The sequence below is a fragment of the Gymnoscopelus microlampas genome (assembly GCF_963454915.1).
Source record: "Gymnoscopelus microlampas genome assembly, chromosome: 14".
NCBI classification, from domain to species: domain Eukaryota; kingdom Metazoa; phylum Chordata; class Actinopteri; order Myctophiformes; family Myctophidae; genus Gymnoscopelus; species Gymnoscopelus microlampas.
In genome coordinates, this window is record NC_139951.1 from 42,138,320 (window position 1) to 42,164,765 (window position 26,446).

At 44.0% G+C, this 26,446-nt stretch overlaps 1 protein-coding gene across 1 annotated transcript; it reads right to left on the bottom strand.

Annotated features, from left to right (window-relative positions):
- Positions 1-238: 238 nt before the first annotated feature.
- trim8b (tripartite motif containing 8b) lies at positions 239-25,231 on the bottom strand. Its single transcript, XM_084078725.1, has 6 exons — positions 22,467-25,231; positions 21,834-22,091; positions 12,787-12,882; positions 11,510-11,775; positions 4,798-4,913; positions 239-3,620 (listed from the first exon to the last, which is right to left on the bottom strand). Exons 1-6 carry the CDS (start codon positions 22,818-22,820, stop codon positions 2,869-2,871), a joined length of 1,842 nt encoding a protein of 613 aa, XP_083934851.1. The 5' UTR covers positions 22,821-25,231; the 3' UTR covers positions 239-2,868.
- Between the last annotated feature and the right edge of the window lie 1,215 nt (positions 25,232-26,446).

Below are 26,446 nucleotides of genomic sequence, written 5' to 3' on the forward strand. Positions count from 1 at the left end.
GTTTACGAAATCAACTTTAGATTTAGTGGTCTATAATCTTATATTTAGTCGACTAAAACTAGATTAAAACTGAACCATTTCAGATGACTAAAATATGACTAAAACTAAAATGGAATGTTATTCAAAAGACTATGACTAAAACTAAATCAAAATGTGCTGTCAAAATTAACACTGTGTACAAGTGAGAAGTGTGTGAGAACATGTGATTCTGACACAAAGTAAACCAAACAGAACGGACTAGTTTAAATTTATCTATTTATTTGGAACCCTCATCCAAATGACATGTCCATCTTATTTTCTTTTCCTTTTTTTGTCGTCTTTTTTTTCTCTCCATTTCACAAAATATTTACAAAAAAAGATACTTCCGTATTTTTTCCCGTTGTTGTTGCGACCGTTGTTGTTGTAACAACCCATTAGTTAAGGATGATAGCCGTCGGCTACATCATAGCAGTCCAGTCTCGGTCTTTAGAAAAAGTTCATGAAAAAAGGTCATCCCGCCCTACTTTGATACAGTTTTAAAACTCCAGGGTTGTTTTTCCTTTCTTTTTTTTTTTTACCCCCGTTGTCTTTCGTTCTTTTTGTTGTCGTTTTGTGTTTTTTTTCCGTACTGCTTAGAAAACTCTTCCCCGCATGCTTACAGCTGCAAACAGGAAGCCAGGGGAGCTAGTGTGCTTGTCAAGAGGAAGTGACATCGTTGCCCTGCAGGAAGTAGCATCGTCAATCCTCCGGATGCTTGCGTTGATTAGTTTGGTCTGTCTGTCTGTCTGTCCCGGTGTCTTCTTCTCTTACTCCCGTTTGTCCACGAGTCGAAAAGTTGTCTTAAGACAAAAACATGGGACCAAACTGATGTAGTAAGTAACACAAAATGCAATAATAACTATTCAATGGGAAACAGTCTCTCTCAGACGGAGGATTGTAAAGTCCTGTGGGAAGCCTGACAGTGAGCAGGAAACGGGGTGGGGGGGATTACATCCCCCCCCTCCCTCCCCTCCAGAAGGGGAGCGTTAGGAACAGGAAGTAGATTCCCAGAACTCAGAGGACTGGGTTCCAATCAACTATTGGTTCTCAAACCTTTTGGATTTTCTAGGACCCCCATAACTCTGAGAGCTCTCAGAGTTACAGACCTGTAAGGGTCCCTTTGGAACCTCCTCAAGGAACCCAGAGGGCCCCCAGAACCCATTTTTGAGAACCCACTAGGAGCTAACCACTCATACGAAGCAGCTCATATACATCCTCCTGTGAAAGTTGGCCTCTGTAGTAGTCCAGGCATACCAAGGCGGGTCCCCCCGCCCTTCACCCCAAGTGCATTGTGGGTGTTCCGCGCGGCGGGGAAGAACATGGAAGAGCGATTTTGTGTAGAAGCCGTACGATACCTCCCTGAACTCGTCAAAAGAAAAAAGAAAAAGAAGAAAAAGAAAAACGAGGCCCACAAGTGCAGCGACTAAAATTAAGCGACTCCAGAAGGACCTCTGTCCTCTTTTTAAAGGATCTTTATCGGACCTAGCCTACCGGTCCGACGGGGCAGAAGGAAGAAAAAAACAACATAATTATAATAACGGTAATAATAACATAAGGCAATCAACCTCAGTATAGTCAGGAGGGCCGATAACACAGGATAAAATCTCAGACAGTGACTAAAACCCAAGGGCGGAGACTAATCCCCCCCCACCACCCCCATCCCCCCTGACCTCAGCCCCCCCCCCCCCCCCCCCCCTTTTTACGGGAAAGCATTCACACACATAAGAATACATTTTATGCGTTTTACATTTTTCAGATCTTTTAAAAAGTGTTCATTTTTCTATCAGTCCGTTCTCCTGCTTCTTCTATAAATAAAACAAGGTGGTCTCGTCCTCTCGTACTCTTGCCCCCCCCCCCCCCCCCCCGTCGCCTGGCGCCCGGGACTCTGCGAGTCTACACCAGGTGTGCCAGGTGTGTGCCAGAGTGAACGGAACCCGACACTTTTAATGTATAATACACCTCATGATTCACCCATGACAACAAATAAAAACAAAAACAAAAAACGGAAATTAAACACAGAAAAGATCGACCCTGCCCCCGAAAGAGTGTACGTGTTCTACGGTTTAGGTGTGTGTGTGTGTGTGTGTGTGTGTGTGTGTGTGTGTGTGTGTAGCTGTGTTCAATCGGAAGGGTGGTTGGGTGTATTAACCACTTAAAAAACCCTACAGTATTTTGCTTCGTTGACCGGAGTCCCCCCCGAGGGGTCTGTACTTGGCCCCCATCCTATTCTTCCCAAAATAGCGATCTACAAGCTCACAGCACGTCGTGCGCTTGTAGATCGGGTAATTTTGTGCCAAATGTTTGCCTATTACGACAAGGAAAAAGGGACGGTAGGGTTCATATGGTTAACCTGTCAATAAATGCTGCGAAGTTGTAATATTAGTGTCTGTTTCCATCTACTGTAAGTGTGTTTGTGTGTGTGTGTGTGTGTGTGTGTGTGTGTGTGTGTGTGTGTGTGTGTATTACTATACTTGTGAGGGCCACATGTCCCCACATGTATAGTAGAATGTGTGAAATAGACACTGTGAGGACACATTTAGTTAGGCTTACAATTAGGAAAAGATTCAGTTTAGGGGTCAGGGTTATGCCTGATTTATACCAGCGTCGTGCTCCGAAAATAGCCAATCTACAAACCTTGTAGATCCGCTATTTTTTGGCATTAGAATTACGTTAAAAAGGGGAAAAAAGGCATTCATAAAACCGGCGGCCTAAAATGTTGATGTCCTCACAAAGTCTAGTAATACACATTTGTGCGTGTGTGTGTGTGTGTGTGTATGTGTGTGTGTGTGTGTGTGTGTGCGCGTATGTGCGTGTGTGCGTGTGTGCGTGTCTAGCGTGTGTGTGTTCATGTTAACTGGTGACGTAGTGCTTTGCCGAGGGCTGCCCGTACAGCCCGTAGAAGTCCGCGTGTCTGTGCGTCTGCGACGCGTCGATCCAGTCCCGCACCGCCAGGCCCTGCATGGAGCCGGAGGAGCCCAGGCCGGGGGGAGGCGGGTAGTCCTGGGCGCTCACCCAGGGGAAGGAGCCCGAGCGCGGGTACGGCGGGTGGCCGCGGTGGCCCGACACGGAGGGCACGCCGGAGCAGTAACAGTTGTCCATGGTGCACACCAGGATCTTGCGGCCGCCGTACTGCGGCAGCACGGCCTGCTGGGAGGCGTGCGACGAGCCGCTGCCCCCCGGTGGCGGCGGGGGGAAGTGGGAGGAGCCAAACACCGAGCCCGAGTGGTGATTGGCCAGCGAGCCGCCACTACTGCCACCGCCGCCCGTCCCGCCGCCGCCCTCGCTTATGTGGGAGGGGCCGCAGGGGCCGCCCCCCAGGGGCTGCTGCTGCTGATTGGCGGACGACTGGCCCTCGCCGGAGGACGAGGAGGCGGAGCCGGAGCCCAGGTAGGGCTGCTTGGCCAGCGACGAGGCGGAGGAGGAGGAAGACGAGGAGGAGGAGTCTTTGAAGGCGGCCGCCGAGGTCTTGCCCACGCTTTGCCCGCCGCTGCCGTCCGGGAAGGCGGTGGCGTGTTTCCGCTTCTCGGCGCCCGAGCTGGAGCTCTGGCCGCTGGGGTAGGCCGGGACCACCTGGAGGAAGGTTGAGGGAGGGGTGAGGGGAGCTGAGAGAGAGAGAGAGAGAGAAAGAGAGAGAGTTCGGGAGAAAAACAGAGATGTGGGTTAACCACTTAAACCCTCAATTCTTAGTAAAACAGTAAAACCTGAGTTGGGTCTGTATTTGGACCGCTTTTTTCCCCCCTCTACACCAAAACTCTTCACCCAAAATAAAACTGCTGGGATATATAAACAGGGTTCCCACACATTTTTACCAATGAATTTCCAAAACTTTTCCAAAATATTTAACCCGATTTCCGGGTCTATATAGAGCACTGAGGTCTGACGTAATTTCTGAATTCCCATAGACTTGTATAATATCGCATCAAATAAGAACTGTGTTCCAAACATAAACAAATGATCCCGGCGGTTTGACTCATATGATATGAGTCATATCAAGGATATGAAGCATCAACTGGTGAGAAAACGCTAATGTTACCGCTGCCGAATTAGTTACATTTTCACCAGAAACAGACTGTATCAAATATGAGTGACTGACTATCATAAACGATACAGAGCCACCTCCCTGACAATATCGCCGGGACAATGTGTTTATTTTTGGATCACAATTCTTATATGAGACGATTCTAAGATGACCCAATGTTATTCTCCATGGAGAAATTACTTCCACGACCCAAGGGGATGAACAAGTGACATTAGGGTTATGGTACTCCATAGCAATCATTCAGCGCAATATTGTATTTTGTTTTCTCAAAAAAGTTCAATTAATTGAAAAGTAACGGCAATGAATTGATAGTCGATTAATTGTTCATTCCCATCATGCGAGTGAAGACGTTACGTGACAAAAGAACAAATCTACAAGCTTACAACGCATTGCGCTGCAGTTAGTTGCGAACTTGTAGGTCTGTTCTCTCTTTCATATGACATGCGGTATACATTTAGGCTGCAATCACGCAGCCCGTTTGGCACAAAACTACTTAATTATGTTAGATATTTCATGTAATTTTAGACATGTTTTGGAACATGTTTTTGATTAACAGAATCAATAGCCCAAAACAATGCATAGCCAAATATTTTTCCAGACCACGTGATAAATTCCAAACCATTTCCAGGACTGGAAAACAGTCTAATTTCAGAATATTTCCAGGAATTTCATGACCGTGGGAACCCTGTATTAAGTAATCAAGACGGTCACGGTGGTCAGGATGTTTGAGCTCTCCTTACCTTCCAGTGTTCTCCTCAGGCTCTTCTCTCTCTTTGAGAGCTCAGACAGGAACAGCTTGGAGTTGAGACTCCCCACTTTGTAAGGGGGGAGCGCACTGCCCACACACGCCTGGGACCTGCAGCCAAGACACACACACACACACACACACACACACACACACACACATACAAGTTAAAGGACGGTGTGATGAACATCACTTACAAATTAATGTTAAGGAAAACCGAGGAGACTGTGGTGGATCCCAGGTCTATAGGAGACCACACCACGATCACCATACATGGTCATGACATCAAACAGGTCACCTCCTATAAATATCTAGGAGTACAGATTGATTGTGAAATGAGCTGGCACGCTCAAGTGTGTGTGCAAAAATACGCCAGCGCCTTCATGACTTCATTTTCTCCGTAGGCTTAGACTCTTCGGTGTACGTAGAAACATACCGCTGATCTTTTATAGAGCTAGTATAGACGAATCCACAGAGTGACAATCATAACTGCGGTGTCAAGCGGGTGCCGCTCCACACCACGACACCGCAGCTACAGGCAGCGCTCTGTGGATTTGTCTATAGCAGGGGTGGGCAAGATTTATTTCCAGGGGGCCATACTGACTTTGACAAAGTGAGTGAAGGGCCACACTGTACAATTGAAACGCATAGTGCTGAATTATGTTAAAACTGCATGAATTTGGTAGACATGCCAGACTTTACAATAAGGTACTTGCTTTAACAACAAGAATTTTCAGTTACAAAATGTTGTTTTTTACTGCTGTACTGTACTGTATCACTCCGATGTACTCTGGCCTTACAATAAAAACAGAACTTGTCCGTATCAACTTGCATAAAACAATCCAAGTCAATGCCGTATCAACTTTTAAATGAGCCTATAAATGTATACAGTATCTTATCTGATATGCACCACTCCATAGGTCACTGATCAAACACATTGCATTATGTTATAAATATGGACTCAAGGTTGACTGTTTCACTGTTACAATATAAACATAAAACATTTGAGTACATACGGATGGAGGAATGCAGGTACAGTATAGTACTCAAATGGTAAATATGAATTACTATTAATTGGAGTCGAGTTAAATTCATTTTTCTCAAAACCATTAACATACGGCAGCCTTTTAGAATGTACATTATTTGGGGGGGTCATTTTGTTGTTCTTTGAGGACTTGGCGGGCCGGATTAAGATGGTCAAAATGCCGGGTCCGGCCCTCGGGCCGTATGTTGCCTATGTGTGGTCTATAGAGTCAATTGTAAGATATGGTATCACCAGTTGGTTCGGAAACCTGGTGGTAAAGTATAAATCTAAGATCCTTAGATTGGTCAAAATGGCAGGGAAGATTATGGGTTATGTCCACACCCCCCAGGTCATTTTTGAGCAGTCCATCATTGGGCTGGCTAAGAAGATTGTGTCTGACCCCTCTCATGTACTATATCCTCAGTATAGGTTACTGCCGTCGGGTAGGAGGTACGGGGTCCATGCGTGGAGCTATAATAGGTACAAGTACCCTTTTGTCCCTCTGTCAATTACACTCCAGGGCAGACCGCGGGGCAGAAGGTTTTGAGGTGGTGCTAAGGTGCAGCTCTTGTTGCACTATATGCTGGTTGGGGTGTTTATTTATTATGCTGGAGGGTGATGTATAAGCCTAAATGGGTTGTACGTGTCACTGTGTGCCTTATTGTTTTTGTCTTGTACTTTATGGTATTTTGTGTGTGTATGTATGCTGCTGGTCCGTGTGTCCAAGACAAATTTCTCCCGAGGGAGACAAAATAAAGCAACCTTGAACCTTGAAGTCACCCCGTTGGGAACATGACTTACACGCCGCTTAGCCAAGTGTGAGAGGCCACTTTTGAGGATGTAAAATACACATTGGTGGGCATCAGAATGGATAGGTTAGCAGAACCACACCCAGCATGCGCCGCTTGACGAGTGGAGCTGGATGAATGTGGAGTGTTTAAGATGACCCTATCTTTAACCTGTCTGTATGGCAGAGCAGGGTTTCTCAGAGCAGGGTGGGTGCCGTGTCTCAAATCCAGGGGTGCCGCAAGATACTTTGATCATATTTGGAATTGATCAATATCACTTCAGTTTAACCACTCAGACCCTCTATACTTAGTAAAACAGACCTAAGTAGCGCTGCACTTTGTGCGTTATTTTTCTATCTATCTACAGTACCCCAAGTCTCCTTGCCAAAGATGGCTCAGGGTAAAGGACAGAGTACAGCAACTTGCAATGGGCCCGGTCTACAAGATACACTACACCTCAAACACAAAGACACCCATGTACTTGTCAAAATACCTCAAAAACATCAATGACGTCCATAATCACAACACCAGAGGGAGCTCCACAAATCACGTTTTGTTAGAGCTAAATTTGACTCTAACAAGGGATTACATTCGTTCTACTGCTATGCCACAAAAATGGGGAATGCCCTACCAACAGTTATAAAAACATGGGAATCCTTAAGTCTCCTTCAAAACCGCTCTAAAAGAGCACTTACAGGTGGCTGCAATTTCGGAACTGGCCCCTGTAAAAAGTCAAAGCCTACATCCCTCTTCCCCCCGAACTGCGTACTGTACATATCTTTATTTCTACTCGTTTATATGATGTTTTTGCATCGTATTGTATATTTGTCTGTCATTAAATGTTTCGATGAATTGAGTACAAAGGACCCCAATGAAAACAAGCCATAGTGCCGTCTTGGGTTTAAAATCCTCTTAAACAGGCCTTGTATTGAACTGTACTTCCCTGTGCTTGTCTTTGCAAACTGTAAATAAAGTATTCAATCAATCAAACAAGCCCACAGCGCCTCGCATTGTGACGCTGGTAAATCGGCTATTTGTGGCGAATGTTCCCCCCAGAATAGGGATGCTGGGGTGGTCCAAGTGGTTAAATGTCAAGTATGAAGTTATTTTCAATTTGTCCTAATGGAAATAGATATTCTCTTGAAGTTTTCCTCATGATATACTGTATCTTAGCGGGGGGAAAGATTTACATATTTGTGTGGCGATCCGCTGAAATAAATCAGGGGTGCCGTGGATGGAAAGGTTATTTACAACGGTTCTCTGAGCCCAAACAGGTTTGAGAACCTCCCACTCTCCCACTCACTTTGCCAGCCTAGGCTGGCTCAGGGTGGAAGACAGGGTTAAACAACTAAAAATGGGACTGGTCTTCAAAATCGTAAATGCAGATTTGCCCGAAATGCCCCCTATACCCGCATATCTGTCTAAATACCTCCAAAAAGTTAGTGACACCCACAGTCACGAAACTAGAGGGAGCGTAGACAACAATCTGGTACCACCCACCCATAAAACAAACATGGGCAAATTCTCCTTCTACAGCACGGCCACCAAGGTATGGAATAGTCTAACCCCATCCCTCAAAAAATGCAGTTCGCTGGGCTCATTTAAAACAGCCCCAAAAACTCATCTTTCTGGAGGCCATAAGAGGAGGTAGTACCAGTTTCCCGGTAGACAGACGACCCCCCTCCCCTTTTTTTGTATATCTTTTTTATTTTTCTTTGCTTGCTTTTAGACAAAAGTATTATAAATGTAACTGTGCTGTTTTACATTTTTTTTGCCTAATAACAATTTCAATCAACCAATGTGATTGGAGGTGGTCTCTCCCTGCTCTTCTATTGAGATGTAGACCCTGTGGACGTGTAGGACCACTATTGGCTGACAAGGGTACTTCACAAAGCTCAAAATGTAATATCTCCTGTGCCCAAACGGACATCAGACTCTAGCTGATGTCAGTCATGTTGTCAATTAGCTTTAGTCGGGCTGTACCAAGTAGTGAGACCAAGACGGGGGGTGGTTGGGAGTTTATTTTGTTAAGTTTGGCTTTGGTTTGGTATTTCCACCCTTCATTGTGCATTTGTTTGAACCTATATTAGGTAAATGTGTCATGTGTATTGTGTCTAAAAATATTAGAGCTGTTATAGTGTGTGTGTGTGTATATATAGTATATTCTAAAGTTATTATGGGAGTGTCACAGTGCCCTTCACTGCAGAGGTGCTGGTAGAGTCCTGAGCTATATATACCAGGTGGAAAAAGGATGCAGGATGTCAGAGAGAGAGGGGCACAAAATCTGCTGTTACCTGGGACAGTGGCTCTCAAACATGTTCATGCCAAGGACCCCCAAATTAATTGATATGTATGTAAGCCTAATGCATTGCATACTACACCAGAACTGGTGTCCAGTAGGTAATTTCAGTTGCCTTGCTCAATAATAAATTGAAATATATTTTTTCACTTGAAGACGGAGTGCCTTGGATTATTTTCCTTGTTGGTCTGCAGTTTATACACAAAGCAATACCTATTGGACTTTGTGTATGTATTTGTACACCAGAACTAATTTGGGGTGTTCTGTGATTGGTCAGACGTTCCGCATTGTTTTCGCATACAACCCAGCTTCAAGTTCATTCTGTCGGCAGAGTGAAAAGCAGCAGTAGTTTGGAGGAGACACAAGCGGACTTCACACCTCGGCTCGTGTCTCCCACCTCTGAAATCTCTCCATGACCATTCATAGACACAACCTATCGCTAGAAAGGGCAAAACCCGTGACACATTTCCCACAGTGCATTGTGATATCCACAGTGCTGCACAGAATCTGTGTGTGTGTGTGTGTTGTGTCTGTCCTCAAGTGTGTGTTTATCATATCATATCTTCCACCTCGAAACCTTACATTTTACGTTAAATCCTATGGATTGCAGCTTTAACCCACCGCCGGGGCTTACGCATCTGTATCTCTGAGAGAGAGAGTGTATGAATGGAACCAAATGGACCCGTTAACATTAAACAGACGGGTCCTTGAAATGACAACGGTTGAGAGTCACTGCTTTAACCTTAACCACCATCTACTGACTGTATCCTGCAATGCATCCTGGGTATCGTGGAGCAGAACCGATTCATTGTAACCCATTCGCTATTTTTGATGTGTATGAAAAATGTTGAATCATTTTGAATTTTTTAAACACAAATCTTCTCTTCTGGCACAATTTTTTTTCAGATGGGGGTCCGCGGCTATATATATATATATATATCAATATGGGGGTCCTTGGCACAAAAAAGTTTGAGAACTACTGATTTAGAAGGCATTTGGTCTAGTGATGCCAACCACATCCCCAAAACAAAGAAACGCACCTGGGGTGACAGGGCTTTCTCAGTTACAGTCCCCTCTCACTCCCACGTCACATCACCCTTGCCCTGTCCAAAGCCTCTCTCAAAACCCACCTCTTCAGACTCACTTTCCCCGCCTAATTAAAATCCCCCTTTCTGCAATTTAATTGTTTACATGTTTTTTCTTTGCTTAGTTTTTAGCCTTTAACTAGTTATTCTCTTAATAAAGTTGTTTCTTTTATTTGTTTTGTTGTAAAGCGACTTTGAGTACCAAGAAGAGCGCTATATAAATTGGATGTATTATTATTTGTAGCATTGGCCTCAGGTCTTGCAATTTAGGCATTTAGCAGACGCTCTTAATCCAGAGTGATTTACAGTAAGCAGGCAAATACGAGGTAATACATCAAATGCAAAGAAATAGTAATCTAGGATCATAGGTAAACCAAGAACCTATCATCAGTCTGAACAGTATAATATCAGACAATATTTCATGCCAGGAACCCACTTACAAGATTTGTGTTGCTAAATTGTTTATAACATGTTCAGGATTTTTTGAAAATAGCAGATCTACAAGCTCAAGAGATGTGCTATTTTCTTCTTCTCCTTTAGCTATTTGAATTCGGAAGAATGCTCTGACTGAATCGAGGATCCGGATCTTCAAATGGTACATGTAAATGCTGTACCGGGTGATGTTATACAGTATATTGTCAGAATCAGCGTTGTCTGTGTTCGTTTATGTGCTAAAAGAGTGACTTCGAGAGCCGTTTCACCATGAAAAAGAAAATCTGTACATTGAAACTATACACACACACACTATAGGATACCAGGTCTACAAATGATCTGGCATCTGTCTACATCAGTGCTACAAAGTATTCAATCAATCAAACAAGCTCACAACACATCTCAAAGTGGGGTCCGGGCACCCCCAGGGGTACTTGAGGGGGTTCCAGGGGGTCCCCAGCTAAATGATGGATAGGAACCAAATGGACCCTTATGTGTCTGTAACTCTGAGACTGTACAAATGGAACCAAATGGACCCTTATGTGTCTGTAACTCTGAGACTGTACAAATGGAACCAAATGGACCCTTATGTGTCTGTAACTCTGAGACTGTACAAATGGAACCAAATGGACCCTAACGGGTCCATTTGGTTCCATTTGTACACTCTCAGAGTCAAATTAACATTGATTTTACAATATAAATTGGGGTTCCAGGGATAGAAATGCCATTAAATGGGGGTCCGTAGCCTAATTCATGTCAAACTGGGGGTCCTTGAAATTATTCTTTTTTTACGGCTAGAGCCGTAAAAATCATCTCTTATGAGGGTCCCTGGCTTATCTTTTCAAATGGGGGTCCGTGGGCTAACAAGTGTCAATTTGGGGGTCCTTGACATGAAAAAGTTTGAGAACCACTGGTCTACATAACATGCTATCTGAATCACATTTTAGCCTTTGCATAAGCCTGCAAGGTCGTCAAGGCTAGTGCTACAGTGCTACAGGCTACGGTGGAGTCTGAAGAGGTGAGTCTTCAGGTTACGGCGGAAGATTGGGAGTGAGTCTCTCTCTCTCTCTGTCTCTCACCTGTCCATGAGGATTCTGACAGGCTTGGTGTTCTTCATGAAGCTCAGCTCCTCGGCCTTGTTGAAGGCCGTCTGCACGGAGCTGAGCAGCTTCTGGGCCTCGTGCCGCTGCTCGCCCAGCGCCAGCACCTGGGCGGCGTTCTCCTGGCAGAAGCGCGACTGGGCGCGCTCCAGCACCTCCAGCGTCTTGCCCAGGTCCTCCTCCAGGAGCTGGTGCATCCGCTGGTACTGCAGGCGCACCTCCTCCTTCAGCTCGCACACCCGGTCCTGAAACAGGCACACGTGTACGCCGGGGTTATAATAGTCAGTTTTATACTACGTTTTATGCTTCGGCTATTAGAAAATAGCCGATCTACAACCTTGTGAGCTTTTGCTTAAGTAAAAAGTTATAGTTAACTAAAACTAACAAGAAATAACTATAAACTAGCAAACTCGCTTTAAAAACGAATCAAAACCAAACCTGAAATTGAAAACCAAAGTTAAAACCAAATAAAAAATAATGAAAATTTCAAAACTATAATAACCTTGCTGCACGCACAAATACGTTTACATCGCAATGACACTTTGGCATAGGTTTGGGGTTGTGCAGTAACTTTGTCATGATGCAAACTTAGTGTTTTTCAAACTCTTTTCATGTCAAGGACACTCAAATTAATGTATTTGGCTGCGGATCCTGGCAAAAAATATATATTTTATGCCAGGAACCCACTTACAAGATTTGTGTTGTTAAAATGTTTATAACATGTTCAGGATTTTTAGAAAATAGCAGATCTACAAGCTCACGCAAGCTCAAGCTTGTAGAGATGTGCTATTTTCTTCTTCTTCTTTAGCTATTTGAATTAGGAAGAACGCTCAGACTGAAACCGGATCTTCAAATAGTACTAATGTAAATGCTGTACCGGTTGATGTATTATATATTGTCAGAATCGTCTTGGTCTGTGTTTGTTTATGTGCTAAAAGAGTGCCTTCGAGAGCCGTTTCACCATGAAATGTAGCTAAGTCAATGAGGAGACTATTTTTGGTACATCGATTTCTAATCGATGGAGCAACGCAGCAAGATATCTCACCAACTGGACTGGTTACATAATGACAAGGAAACTACACAACCCAAAGTGGTGTGCATACACGAAAAGGAGCACGACTATGTGCAGAATGTAACACTCAGTGTTCATTTAACTCTGAGGGCGTACCAAATGGAACCAAATGGGCCCGTGAGGGTCCATTTGGTTCCATTCGGTACGCCCTCAGAGGAGCACGACTGTACCGTGCAGAACGTACCTCCACCACACACTTGTCCGAGTCGAGTTTGCAGAGCTGCTCCTCGATGTCCTGAACCCGCTCCTCCACGCGCTCCTGCTGCCTCAACAGGCTTTGCTGTTAGATGAGAAAAGAGGGAAAGAAAGAAGAAACAAACACAAAGAGATTAAGAAAAAGAGAAATGAGGGGGGGCCTATGCCTGTGATATTACGCTGCGTTCACCCTGCCAGCTACAAAGTAGTCCATACCCGCTATGCACAGATTACATCACTCTAAGGTTAAAATGAATAAAATGTATCTGACTGTTTCCGTTACTTGTGACAGATGCAACATCTCCAAGTTGGGTCACACTTTCTGGTCCTGCCCAAGGATTGTTTTATTCTGGCAAAACATTTTTGCTTGGTATAGCAGAGCATACGGTTTTCAGATTGAACCCGATGCACTATTGCACTAACTGCCTTGTTTGGTTGCTCCGAAGCGTCTCTCGCTCTGCCGTATACTCTGTCCAACAGCCTCTTATGCTTGGTACACTTGTAGCAAAGAGAATTGTTTTTTTAACAGAGTGGAAGACTTCCATCGCTTCTTGTTTTACTAGATGGCTTAATGAGTTTGTATCACTGATACATCTGGAGAGGCTGCGTTTGCAACAAACAGGACAGTTTAGCAACATTCGTGTACAACTGGGGTCTTATCGCGGGACATCTCGACTCTGCTGTGTGACTGCTCTGTTTTGTATACAAGCCCAATTGCTAACGTGTCCAATTGTTGTATTCTGTTTGCCTATACAGTACCTCATTATGATAGGTTAATTACTCATGTTTAACATGCATTATAGTCTGGTGTTTGTTTGTCTTATTGTTATGTCTTGTTGATGTCATGTCTTATAAAAAACGTATCCAAATTCATATATTTAAAAAAAAACAAATCCATACCCGGCAATGTGCGCAGCCAAACTAAATTATAAGCAGACTTTTTGGTTATGCGCTCGTGACTATGCATAGTTTAAGTTTTGGGGAGTAATTTAATCCTGTTGGTGTGTGGTGTGTGACAACCCGGTCATTTACAACCCGCCGTGGAATCGTTGCCACCCACAATGTTGATGTTTACGCTGTTTCAGCTAAGCTATGTGTGCTAATAACACAACCTGGATTCGTCCATTGCACGTGTCAATCTGTGTGCTAGTGCTATGGAGATGATATCCAAAGCGCTCTCCCGCTCATAAAACGCTGTGTGTGGACACGGTTTGCAGCGTCTGTGTGTTCTGCCGTTGTCTGTGTGGCGGTGTGTGTCTCTAAGCCAAGTCTAGCCAGCAGCTAAGAGATCCCATAGCCTGTGGGGGCATGACAACAGAGCCCATGAGCGTAACCATGACAACAGATCCCATAGACAGAAAAAAAAGGAAAAAACGCTAATAGACAGCTTACATTTTGGTAAAGTGAAAAACAGGCTTCCTCACTGTCTGCATAATTATGCTAATGGTCAATGCCCGTGTGCATGTACAGATCAATAGCTCAATCCAGGATCAATGGTTTCCTTAATATATAGTAGGATAGGATGGGAGCCAGTGACATGAAGTTACAAAGCTACATGCTACCATTCATTTTCGATGAAAGCCAGCGACATACAAAGCGACGCCCGACGTTTGTAGTAGCTACAGAATCTACAAAGCTACGATCCAAGTTGAGCTGGCTTCAACTGCAGCTACAAAGCTACCAAACCACCAAGTGTTTCGACTCATCTCTTCTCTCTTCACACAAGTCCTGCTTGTAATGGGGGGAAAACTAATTATGACTAATTATATGTTCTTTGTAACCCCAGGCTTTTATATTTTCCTTTATATTTTTTTGCTCGTCGCACGCACGCTTGACGTCAACGAGTGTGTCGATCCAACACTTCAACAGCGACTCTGCGACAGACACGCTGTCGCTTTGTAGTTGGGTTATCTTTTGTTAGCTAGCCAGTGTGAACGTAGCATTAGGAGCCAGCTAGGGAACCAAGCTAATTCCGTCTCTGTCCGACCAACACACAATCCTGGCGGGCCGAGGGAGGGGTGGGGTGGCTGTCATAGCAACCAAATGCTATTTTGTGTTTGCATGAGTGAGGGAGAAAATAATGGAAAGGGGGGGGGGGGGTAGATAAATGGGCAAGAAGAGGAGGAAGAGGCAGAAAAAGCAGCATCTCTGGACTGCTAGAACACTGGGTGCTCAAACATTTTTTCATGTCCAAAATTGTTGCACTCGGGTTTTGGTGCACTTGCAGATCTGCTATTTTCAAATAGCCAAAGTAAGTTAAACTGATAGTGGTTAAACTGATTGTAATGCCATATTTACTTGATTTTGCTGGGGACCCCCTCAAGGACCACTGGGCGTGGTTCCCGGACCACACTTTGAGAACCACCACTGCCCCAGAAGAACTATTCCTTCCCCAGCATTCCACACATCTAATCAACCCCCCGCCCGCCCACCCACCACCACCCAGCCCATCGTTTCTCTCCGCTCCTCTCTAATAATATGCACATGTATTCACACACACACACACACACACACACACACACACACACACACACACACACACACACACACACACACACACACACACACACACACACACACACACACACACACACACACACACACACACACACACACACACACACACACAGGGTCTGATCTTGTGAGTCATTGCAGTGTTGTGACAACAACGCTCGTTAATAGCGGGACAGTGACAGTAGGGCGAAGCGTGCGGCTCCAGGACGTGGCTCTCGCCTGGCGGTCCCTCGTGTTGCCACGTCACACTGAACCACTCTACCATGTATCTCTAGATCTCCTAGAGCAGTACTTCTCAAACTTTTTCATCTCAAGGACCCCCAAATGGATATGTATTTGGCTGCGGACCCCCATCTGAGAAGATTTTGCCAGGGACCCCCAGAAAATAATATCTATGTAAAAATATTATTCAAACATTTTCGATATTTTTCAAACATTTTCAAAAATAGCAGATATACAAGCTCATAGTGCGGCACGAAGTGGCGCGCTATGAGCTTGTAGATCTGCTATAAAAAGATTTGTGTTAAAAAAAAACGTTTAAAATACATTTAAAAAAAGATGTAGATCTGCTATTTTTGAATAGCCAACATATAAATGGATAAAGTTGTTAAAAATGAATAAGACGCTATATTAACCACTTTTGCTGGGGACCCCCTGGAAACTCTCCTCCCCCCCCAAGCGTTGAGGATATCCTCCGTTTCAGTGGTCCTTGACATGAAAAGATTTTCATGTCAAGGACCCCTAAATTGATATTGACATTATGCCGTGGATCCCCATTAGGGTTGAGGATCCTTTCGGAATCTAACGATTCCGGTTCCTTAACGACTCCCTCTTAACGGTTCCCTTTAACGATGGCCACTATTTTTCGCCGAATGTTCACCCATAGAATAAGGACACTAGGGTACAAGTGGTTAAGAGATGAGAGCCTTTAAAACCAGGAAGGCATCCGTGTCATTTTAGATTTTTGCGTTGGATATTAAAAATAGCAGATATACAAGCTCACAAGATTTTTGAAAAATCTTGAGTGTGAGAACTAATGATTTTAGAAGGCATTTGTGGAATCGGCCTCAGGTCTTAACGGGTTAAATCGTGATTCATATTTTCACTCACTTTAATATAGAATCCCTCATGGTTCTACACCGAGACGTCGTTGTGGTTCAGTGGCGATGGCGCTACACAGAGGAAGTGCAAGACGTTTTGGTACTTAATGCCAACCTGATCCACATGAAGCATGTCAAACCCATCCCCATACACAAAGACATGAAGAATAAATAATAAGTCACTGGGGGCTCGGTGGTGAGTCTGGGATTAGAGCCCAGGCAGAAGGCAGGGCTGAGTGGGGCCCACTAATGGGAATGTTTCACTCCCTGTAGTTCTGTAGTCATTAGTCCTACAGGTCAACGCCCCCTGGATCATGTGCACGTGTGTGTGTGTGTGTGTGTGTGTGTGTGTGTGTGTGTGTGTGTGTGTGTGTGTGTGTGTGTGTGTGTGTGTACGCACGCCCGCATGCACGCGTTTATATTACTATACATGTGAGGACATCAGCATTTTAGGACGGTGATTCTAGCCGAAAATAGCCGATCTACAAGCTTGTGGATTGCAACGAAGTATAAATCAGGCATAACTCCAACCCTAACCTCTAAATGTGTAATCATAACCTGAATATTTTCCTAATTGTGAGCCTAGTCTAAAAACAAAACAAAAAATATTTCGACCATTTCTCTAGTGAGGACCCGGATAATTGTCCTCACGGTGTCTTGTTTCTCAAATTCTACTATACTTGTGGGGACATTTGGCCCTCACAAGTATCGTAATACAAGTACACACACACACACACACACACACACACACACACACACAGTTGGCATGGCTAGATCCAGGCAGTGTTGCCAGGTTTTGCGAGAGAAACACGCAACCAGGTCTATGAAAACAAGCCCAAAAGAAGCGACTAGGCTACAACATGAGCCCCAGTTTAAACCTATATACATCACCTATTTGAAAATAGCCCATCTACATGCTCACAACGCATCGCAGATGTGAGCTTGTAGATCTGCTATTTTCAAACAAATCCTGAAGAAAATGTGAAAAATGTGAAAAAGAACCACTGGTTTAAACAACATTAGGAAAACAAGCCCAAAATAAGCAACTAGACTTTAGAAACAAGCCCAAAAAAAACGCAACCACCGAAATTTACAAGCAACTTTACAGAAAAACAAGCCCAAAGTCGCTTATAACAAGCAGACATGGCAACACTGGATCCAGGACTGTGACCTGGTTGCGATGATTGAATTAGGCTCAGTCTAGAGGCCGGCTGGAAGAGAAATGGTTGGTGGAGAGACGTCGGTTGGTCGGTCGGTCGCTTCCTGGAAAGGTGGGGGTGGGGAGGACCGAGCCAGCGGCCCAGGCAGGGGTACCTTTAGGGGGGGAGTGGCAGCCCAGTGTAAGGAGAGGGGGAGGAGGGATCTATTTTAGCTGTCATTTCAACACATTGTCTTTTCCATCAGGAGCACCAGAGCAGGAGAGTGGAGCTGGAGGGGAGGGGAGGGACCCAGAGGGAAGGTCAGTCCCAGCCTGGAGTGGGGTTGGGTTGGCTGGCAGATGATGATGAGGAGGGGGTTTTAGTAGGGCTAACAGACAAGTGAATAAAGCACTCACATCCAGGGATGGGATCATATGGAAATGTCACTATTATTGTGGCCAAAACAGTCGCATCTGTGTCATTTTAAGATTTCTTTGGCTATTCAAAAATAGCAGGTATACAAGCTCATAGCGCGGCTATTTTTTGGCAAATCTTTGAATATACGTATATCTTTTAAAGCGAACAATTGTAACTAAAATCTTTGGTTCTGGGGGTCCCTGGAACAACATATTTTGAGATGGGGGTCCGCGGCCAAATACATATCATTTTGGAGGTCCTTCACATGGAAAAGTTGGAGCATCGCTGATATAGCAACATACTGTTAGGATTTTCAAAAAAAATGTAGGCACTCTGTGAGTATATCTGCTATTTTCTAATAGCCAAAGAAATCTAAAATGACACAGATGCGTTCCCGGATTGAATGGGTTAACGATATTATCGCGATAATCAAAACAATCTTAAAAAGGCCACTTTTGTTAACCACTTGCACGACCAGCATCCATATTCTGGAGGGAACATTAGCTAAAATAATTGCAGATCTACAAGCTCTCAATGCGTTGTGAGCTTGTAGATCTGTTATTTTTGGAGCAGACATTCGATGCGGACGGAAAAGAAGCGGTCCAGGTACAGAGCCAACTTCGTCCAGTGTATGACGAAGGACAAATTCACAGCAAAGTGATTATTGTGAGCGTTTCTTTTTATTCGCGATTAACAATAACAACCATTATCATCCCATCCTTACGCACATCCACAGTCTAAAAAGTCAGGCGCCTCAATAGAATTGAGCGCACACACTGGCTATAGCTTCAAAAGGTTTTTATTATTACCATCCAGGTGACGTTTTGGGCCTGGTGGCTCCTCCTCAGCTCTAAGTTTTAGTAGGGCTGTCACACATTCATGACATTTTACAGTCGGCGGTTTAACTGTCATAGAAATGATTGCGATTCATGACGTAATTGTGGGCTTAGAAATGTCATTTTTAATTATAAGTTCCCACGTTCAGTTTTCCCTTTTAGGCTTCGTAAACGACAATTGCACAAGGCTGCATACACTTAATAATGTAACACTTTCAAAAAGAAAAGAAAAATTGTGAAAATAGCCAATCTGCAAGCTCACAACGCGTCGCATTGAGAATTCACGGATGCTTTTCAAATATTAAGAAACATTTTGGAATGGAAAACGACTCTAATGATTCTATGCAAAACAACTGCAATTATGTTAAATAATTGCGAACGGGCCATTATGCAATGATTTTGAAAGGGCCTAGGAGGTTTTAGTAGGGTGAATATGGATGACAGGGCCTAGGTTTTAGTAGGGTGAATAATATGGAGGGGCTTACAGAGGAGGTATTGGGGGGTGGTGGGAGGTTGGTTATCGTAATCAACATGGAGGACAAATAAGGGTTAAGGCCTCAGTACAGATGATCCATGTCAGATATAAGGAGAAGGTAAAAACATCTACACACTGGTTTTAAAGCTCCCCAATTATTATTTTTCTTAATGGCGCAACGTTTCGAGTCTCGACCTTATAGGTCATCATCAGGCAAAAAATAACCATAATTTTTTGCCTGGTGAAGACCAATAAGGTCGAAACGTTAAAGAAAACATTTTTTTGGGAGCTTTAAACCAGTGTGCGGATGTTTTTACCTTCTTCTCCTTGATATTTGCCTTTATGTCCAGCACCTGGCCTAAATACAAGAACAAGCTGTGCACACAATCTCTCCTACATGTGAACCATGTCAGATACAGACCGTTCTGTAATAAAACCGGAATTGGAATGTAAAGTATTTATAGCCAAACACGCCTATGAATTAAGACCTAAAGATTACCTATACTGTATAAGGCCCTTCCCCGGCCTGAAGGAAGTTATAAATTACACATGAGCTGAGTCACACACAGAGCCCTGTCAGGAAATACACCCTAAACTCGTCCGAGTTGACACCCAAAACTGGGCGTTGGGCGTGACAAATGAGTCAGTGCTAAAGGACTCATGGTTTCCCTGCTGACTAAAACCCATTCCCAGCCCACCTACACACCCACTCGTAAACAACACATCCGCTCCAACCATCCTACTGGTTTCTATAGAATACAGCACTAAAAATGCTTTTAGTGCCGTATCATTAATAATAATAATAATACAGTATATATATCAGGGTTTCCCAAACTTTTCGATGCCAATGACCTCCAAATAGCCATAGCCTCGGGGCTGTGGGCCCACTATAGTGAAATGGCTTAAAAATAAGCCAAATAAAAAATATTTGACAGTAATGATATGCCCAAACAGTGACTCCAGGCTGAAAGTGGTTAAACTGGCACACTAACCTTATGCATTTAATTTAATTCAAAAACAACATTCCTCTCCCGTCTAATTGGCCCCCCTGGTGTCCCCTGGGTTCCCCCCTGGGGGCCTTGCACCCCCACTTTGAAAACCTGTGGCATACATCACTAAATACAAAATTGATAATAATAATAATAAGGGTAATAATAATAATAATAAGGGTAATAATAATAATAATAATAATAATATACAGTATAAATAAAGGCCCATAGAAACCATATAGAATCTAGTGACGAATCACTTTAATTTCACCGCACTAGAGCCCTCCCTCACCGCGGCCTTAAGCCCCCCTCCCCTCCCCGCCCCCCCCTCTCATGACCGGCGATCCCAAGCAAGGATGCACCTGTGCTGGGGAGATAAGGCCGGCTGAGAGCCTCTCATTGTTTCGCCCTCCACTACATTGTTTGTCATTCCAGCAGATGAGAATGGGCTGGAATGGATCACAATTGAAAATGTATAGACTCGAAGATAGACTCGCAGTCACACACACACACACACACACACACACACACACACACACACACACACACACACACACTTTACACACTATACACAAACACACACAATATACACACACAGATACACATGTAAATTTGCTTTGGGTAACACACTGCTGGAGGGCGTTTCAAAGTGGTTTTCAAAGGTCTACCCTTAACGGCGTGTTTGTCTGCAACCAGGCTAATGGCGTTAAAACATGTCCTTTGTTGTGCGTTTGTTTTCTTTAGGAATGTGCAATAATCACCACTCACTGACTTGGGTAAATGCTGTTTTTCGAATACACTGACCCACGAGGGGGACAGCTCATTTGCATGTTAAAAAGGTGTTAAATCACTTTCCTGATCATTCATTCACACATACAATGTGCGTCTGATCAAAGGCCGTCTTGACGGCAAGAAACCGAAACCAGTTGCGATTCTGCGTTTTTGTCATGAAGCCTGTTTCAATGTACAGATTGTTATTTTGATAGTGCATTAATTTGACTGATAAGGATATGGATAATTCCTTTTAACAGGTCGTTCATGAAAGTCCTTGCAGTCTTGTTTCCAATGAGAACCTGTGAGCAATTAGGGGTTAAGAGTCTTGCTCAGGGACAAATTTCATTTCATCGACACATATGCTGACCTGGCCTGGAATCGAACCTGGGGCAACCAGGGCCTCTGGCTCCCTAGGCGGGCTCACTAACCATTCAGCTATGGCCGCCCCAATGCTAGGTTCTCGGTTCACCTGGGATACTAGTTAGTCACTACACAACGTCTCTCTGCATTCTATGAATGTGATTATCTTGCTTATTGTGAGGTACGATCTGGATAAGAGCTAAATGCCTACATTGTAATTGTAGTTAGACTCTGACCCTGCTCTATAGAACAAGATGGGAGTGTATGGATTATTTCATGGATATAAAACGTGTGTGTGTGTGTGTGTGTGTGTGTGTGTGTGTGTGTGTGTGTGTGTGTGTGTGTGTGTGTGTGTGTGTGTGTGTGTGTGTGTGTGTGTGTGTGTGTCTGTGCTCGTGCGTGCGTGGCGTGACTGCATGCGCGTGTCCTTACTCTGATGTCGTTGCGCCTCAGCTCCACGTCGGTGACGGCGTGCCCGTGGCTGGGGTGGCAGCGGGCGAAGCAGCAGTACTGGCAGACGGCGGTCTGCTCGGCCTCGCAGTGGTACAGCCGGTACTCGTCGTGCTGCGGGCAGGTCCATGCCTTCACGGCCTCCGCCTCCACCAGCAGGTGGCCCAGGGCCGAGCATGGCTGCTGCAGGTGCGTCTGGACGTGGGACTGGCAGCACGGCGCGTTGCAGCGCAGGCACACCTATATGAGGGGGTTGGCACGATCGTTGACATTTTTTTTACTTGACGAATAGTTACAGATTAATGATTTCATTGTGTTATTTTGCGGGAGGCATTGAACAGTGGACCATGTTAATTAAAATGACATTTCTAGTTTTGGCTTTTAGGGTTCGTGAACAAACTTGCACGTGGGCAGGTATGACAAATAACTAAAGAAATGACTGAGATATTTAATAACATTTTAAAAAAGTAGCAGAAATAGCTGGTAGATCTGCTTTTTCCACAATTTCTTTTGAAAATGTATGGAAATGTTTCAACATGGAAACAATATTGACTACTCTGACCATTATGCAAAAACAATTACAATCATCTCAAAACAATTGCTAATCGGTCGCACCTTGACAGCCGGTAGTGGCGGGCCGCGGCGGCACAGGATGCACTGCGGCGGCGGCGGCGGCGGCTTCTCCACGCTCAGCGCGTTGTACTTCTCCACGATGTTGGACAGCTTGTGGTTCTTCTCCAGGCTGGGCTTCTGCGAGTACGCGTGGTTGCACTCGGGGCAGCGCGCCATCGACTGCTCCTTGGCCCAGGCCTCGCTGATGCAGCCCCGGCAGAAGTTGTGCTTGCACGGCAGCTGGATGGGGTCGGCGAAGACGTGCAGGCAGATGGGGCAGATCAGCTCCTCCTCGAAACAGTTCCTCCAGGTCTCAGCCATCTCGGAGGCCATCATCGTGGCCGGGGCGGCTGGCATGCACCAGCGTCCGGTCCTCCTGGGGGTTTTAGTTAACCCGGTTTGGTTTAGGTCTACCTATTCGTTCCAAACACTGGGAACTATCAAAGCCTAACCAGGAAGTGCTCTGACAGCGGAGTGAACAAGATTGAAAAAAACTAATAAGATAAAAGGGGAACTGTCACAATCCCCCCTCCGAAGAAAACAGCCCACCCCTTGAGTCTGTGAATACCAGGTCCAGGTGAGACTGACTCGACTCCCCTGACAGTAGTTGCTTATTGCTGCGACATGAAGGCAAATTCCAGTGGATGACCAGGGAAGGCCTCGGGCGACGATGACAACACCTTTTGTGATTACAACACAAAGTAGGGGCTGACGTTACGCAGATGATTTACCGTAAATGGTGCTTTCATTTCCTCCACAGCACATGCATGAGGGGCCTGCCTGCTGTGTGTGTGTGTGTGTGTACTGTGTACCTATACAGGCCTACTGGAAGCAGCTGTGGCCTAGCTAGCTAAGCTTACATTCTTGTCAGCTACAGGTAAACGATGGAACGCAAACAAGGCATGGAGAGAGAGCCACCATGGAACAGGGTTTTTATAGTTGAAGATCTACAGGCCTGCTCATGTGATCACTATACTGTACATGGGTGACAATGGTGAATCAATCTCTGTGTAGCAAATGAGAGACACTTGATCCTCTCTCTCTGTCTGTCTGTACAGGCCTTTAAACTTAAGGTTAATGAGCCTGAATTCCAGGTTTATGATTGATTCAAAGAATCAAGAGAGCAGAAATGAACACAGAACCAAAAAAAACAAACAGAAACAAGACTGCGTTTCCTGGCTGCCTTCTAAATCCACACCCTGAATGCTTATTTATAGAGATCTTTAACCTGAATCGATGTTATCATCAGTACCTCAAGGTTGCATTTAATCCAGTGACCATATAATGCAGCCTTTATACAACAGCTTGTGTCGGTTTGACCAACAATAAATAAGACTATTATTTGTTGGACAAAAAATCCTTCGCAATAGAAATTCGATTATACAGCGTCAAATGCTATATTTGGCAGCCCCAGTCGGGGCTAAATAACACGCAAAAAAAAAGACTATTTGTACAGATCAGATCCGCATGACAAGTATCTTCAGCCCTTCAGTAGATGTCTATGACACGACAGCGACATAGTAATAACGCTGTGCAACAATGTATCCTTAATAGATGTAGATACTATGTATCTATGTGGCACAGCGGCTATGATCGACGCTCTTCCTCGCATATCTGTACACAAGGCCTCGGTCTCTTTTCCTCTCTCTCTCTCTCTCTCTCTCAATAGTCTTGGGTTTTTCCCCCTCGTATGCCTCGACAATAATAATGGCCTTTTATGATGATGATCGCACTAAAAAACAGAAATCACACCCGGGCCAACCGTTTCATCTGGAGGCCCGTGTTACTGCATAGTTAATCGTTTAATAGCCGAATGATCCAGTTCATCATGCGCACAAAACAAAGGCTTTTAGAATCCACTGGAATGTTGGCCGCTGCTTGTTTGAAGCCTTTTTTGCTTTTCTCTCTCTCTCTCTCTCTCTCTCTCTCTCTCACACACCGACACCATCTATCATATTATGTCTCTGGAAAACACATAATCTTATCCCAATGACCACTTTTTTAAGCCTCTTTTTTAGACTTTAGCTATAGAATATAGACGTTTTGTCACTTGTTTTCAAGCCGACAACATTATTTATCTTACTTCCCCTCAAAGCTTGATTTAAATGGTGTAATTATCTCAGACGTCACCTCACCATTTTCAACCAGCAGGCAGCCAGGTATAAATAAATAAACCTCTACAGATCGAGGTTTATTTTCGAACCATCAAGCAACCACCGCCAACATACATGGTCATTATTATTTATAACAGTCATTATTATGATATATAATTGATATACATACAAAAATATATACCCCCCTCCTCCTCGCGATCTCTTAAAGGGGCCGTCGCCTATATTCCTTTAGTCCTTGTTAGGGGTATAGCTGTCATCAGCCATCTTGCAAATCCTCATTTAGAAAGAAGGGAAGGAAAAAAAACACAGAGAGATTCGGTAGGGGGTTTTAAATCCCATAAACCCCCCCGACCACAGCACGCTGACCTACACGGGAATCATGGGGAAAAACTCCCATAATATATGTATATAAAAAAACACGCCTTTTGGGCTTTATTGTAAGTCCATTTACTAGGTTTGTATTAATAAACCTTTAGTCGCAGCTGCGTGCGAGCTCTGCTCTAGTCATTATTGTGTCCAAAGGCGAGGCTGATCCTTCGATAGAACATACATCCAACACGCCTTTGAATAATTATTGGTGTTTTTCTCTCCTTTTCTTCTGGACAGAGAGGAGGAGGAATGAGGAGGAATGCAGGCAAGCTGGACTAGAGGCTCTATCTCTGCTCCAGCGTTGCCAGGTCTTGTGAGAGAAACACGCAAACCGGGTCTACGAAAACAAGCCCCCCCAAGGAAGAGAGCCAGCTGTAAACATATTATTACGTTGGCTATTTGAAAATATAGCCGATCTACAAGCTCGTAGATCTGCTATTTTTCCAACACAAATCTTGTATGGGGGTGACGTCCCTGGCGTAAAATATTTTAGATGGGGGTCCGTAGACAAATACATATTAATTTGGGTGTTCTTGACTTTAAAATGTTTGAGAACCACTGGTTTAGGAAACAAGTCCAAATAAGCAACTACACTTTAGAAATAAGCCCAAATAAGAAACTTCAATTTAGAAGCAAGCCCAAATAAGCAACTACACTTTAGAAACAATAAATAAACAACACTCTTTAGAAACAAGACCAAATAAACAACACTTTAGAAACAAGCCAAATAAACAACTACACTTTAGAAACAAGCCCAAATAAACAACAACACTTTTTAGAAACAAGACCAAATAAACAACTCTTTAGAAACAAGCCCAAATAAACAACTACACTTTAGAAACAAGCCCAAATAAACAAATACACTTTCGAAACAAGCCAAATAAACAAATACACTTTAGAAACAAGCCCAAATAAGCAACTACACTTTAAAACAAGTCCAAATAAGCAACTACACTTTAGAAACAAGCCCAAATAAGAAACTACACTTTAGCAACAAGCCCCAAAAAATCGCAACCGGCAACTACTGTATCAATATTTACAAGCAACTAAACAGAAAAACAAGCCCAAAGTCGCTTATAATAAGCGGACATGGCAACACTGCTCTGCTCTGGAACATCAGCTCTGATCTGCTCTCCACCCCCCCACCTTCCGGATCACGTGACCTGTCACACAACCGATGTGTGTCACTTTTTTTTCCTCCTCCCCCCCTATCAAAGTATTTGTAACTTCCTGCTGCTGCTATGAGGGGCTGGGCAATTATTAACCGAAAATAATATATCGAAACCGATATTTAGAACCGATAATCGACTTCACCAACTGAAATTAGTTTCACCTGTAAACCTGATATGTGACAATAAAGATAATTCTGATTCTGAAGATAATGAGAAGCAAGTGTTTTTATATATATATATATATATATATATATATATATATATATATATATATATATATATATATATATATATATATATATATATATATCATTTTCTATTTACATTT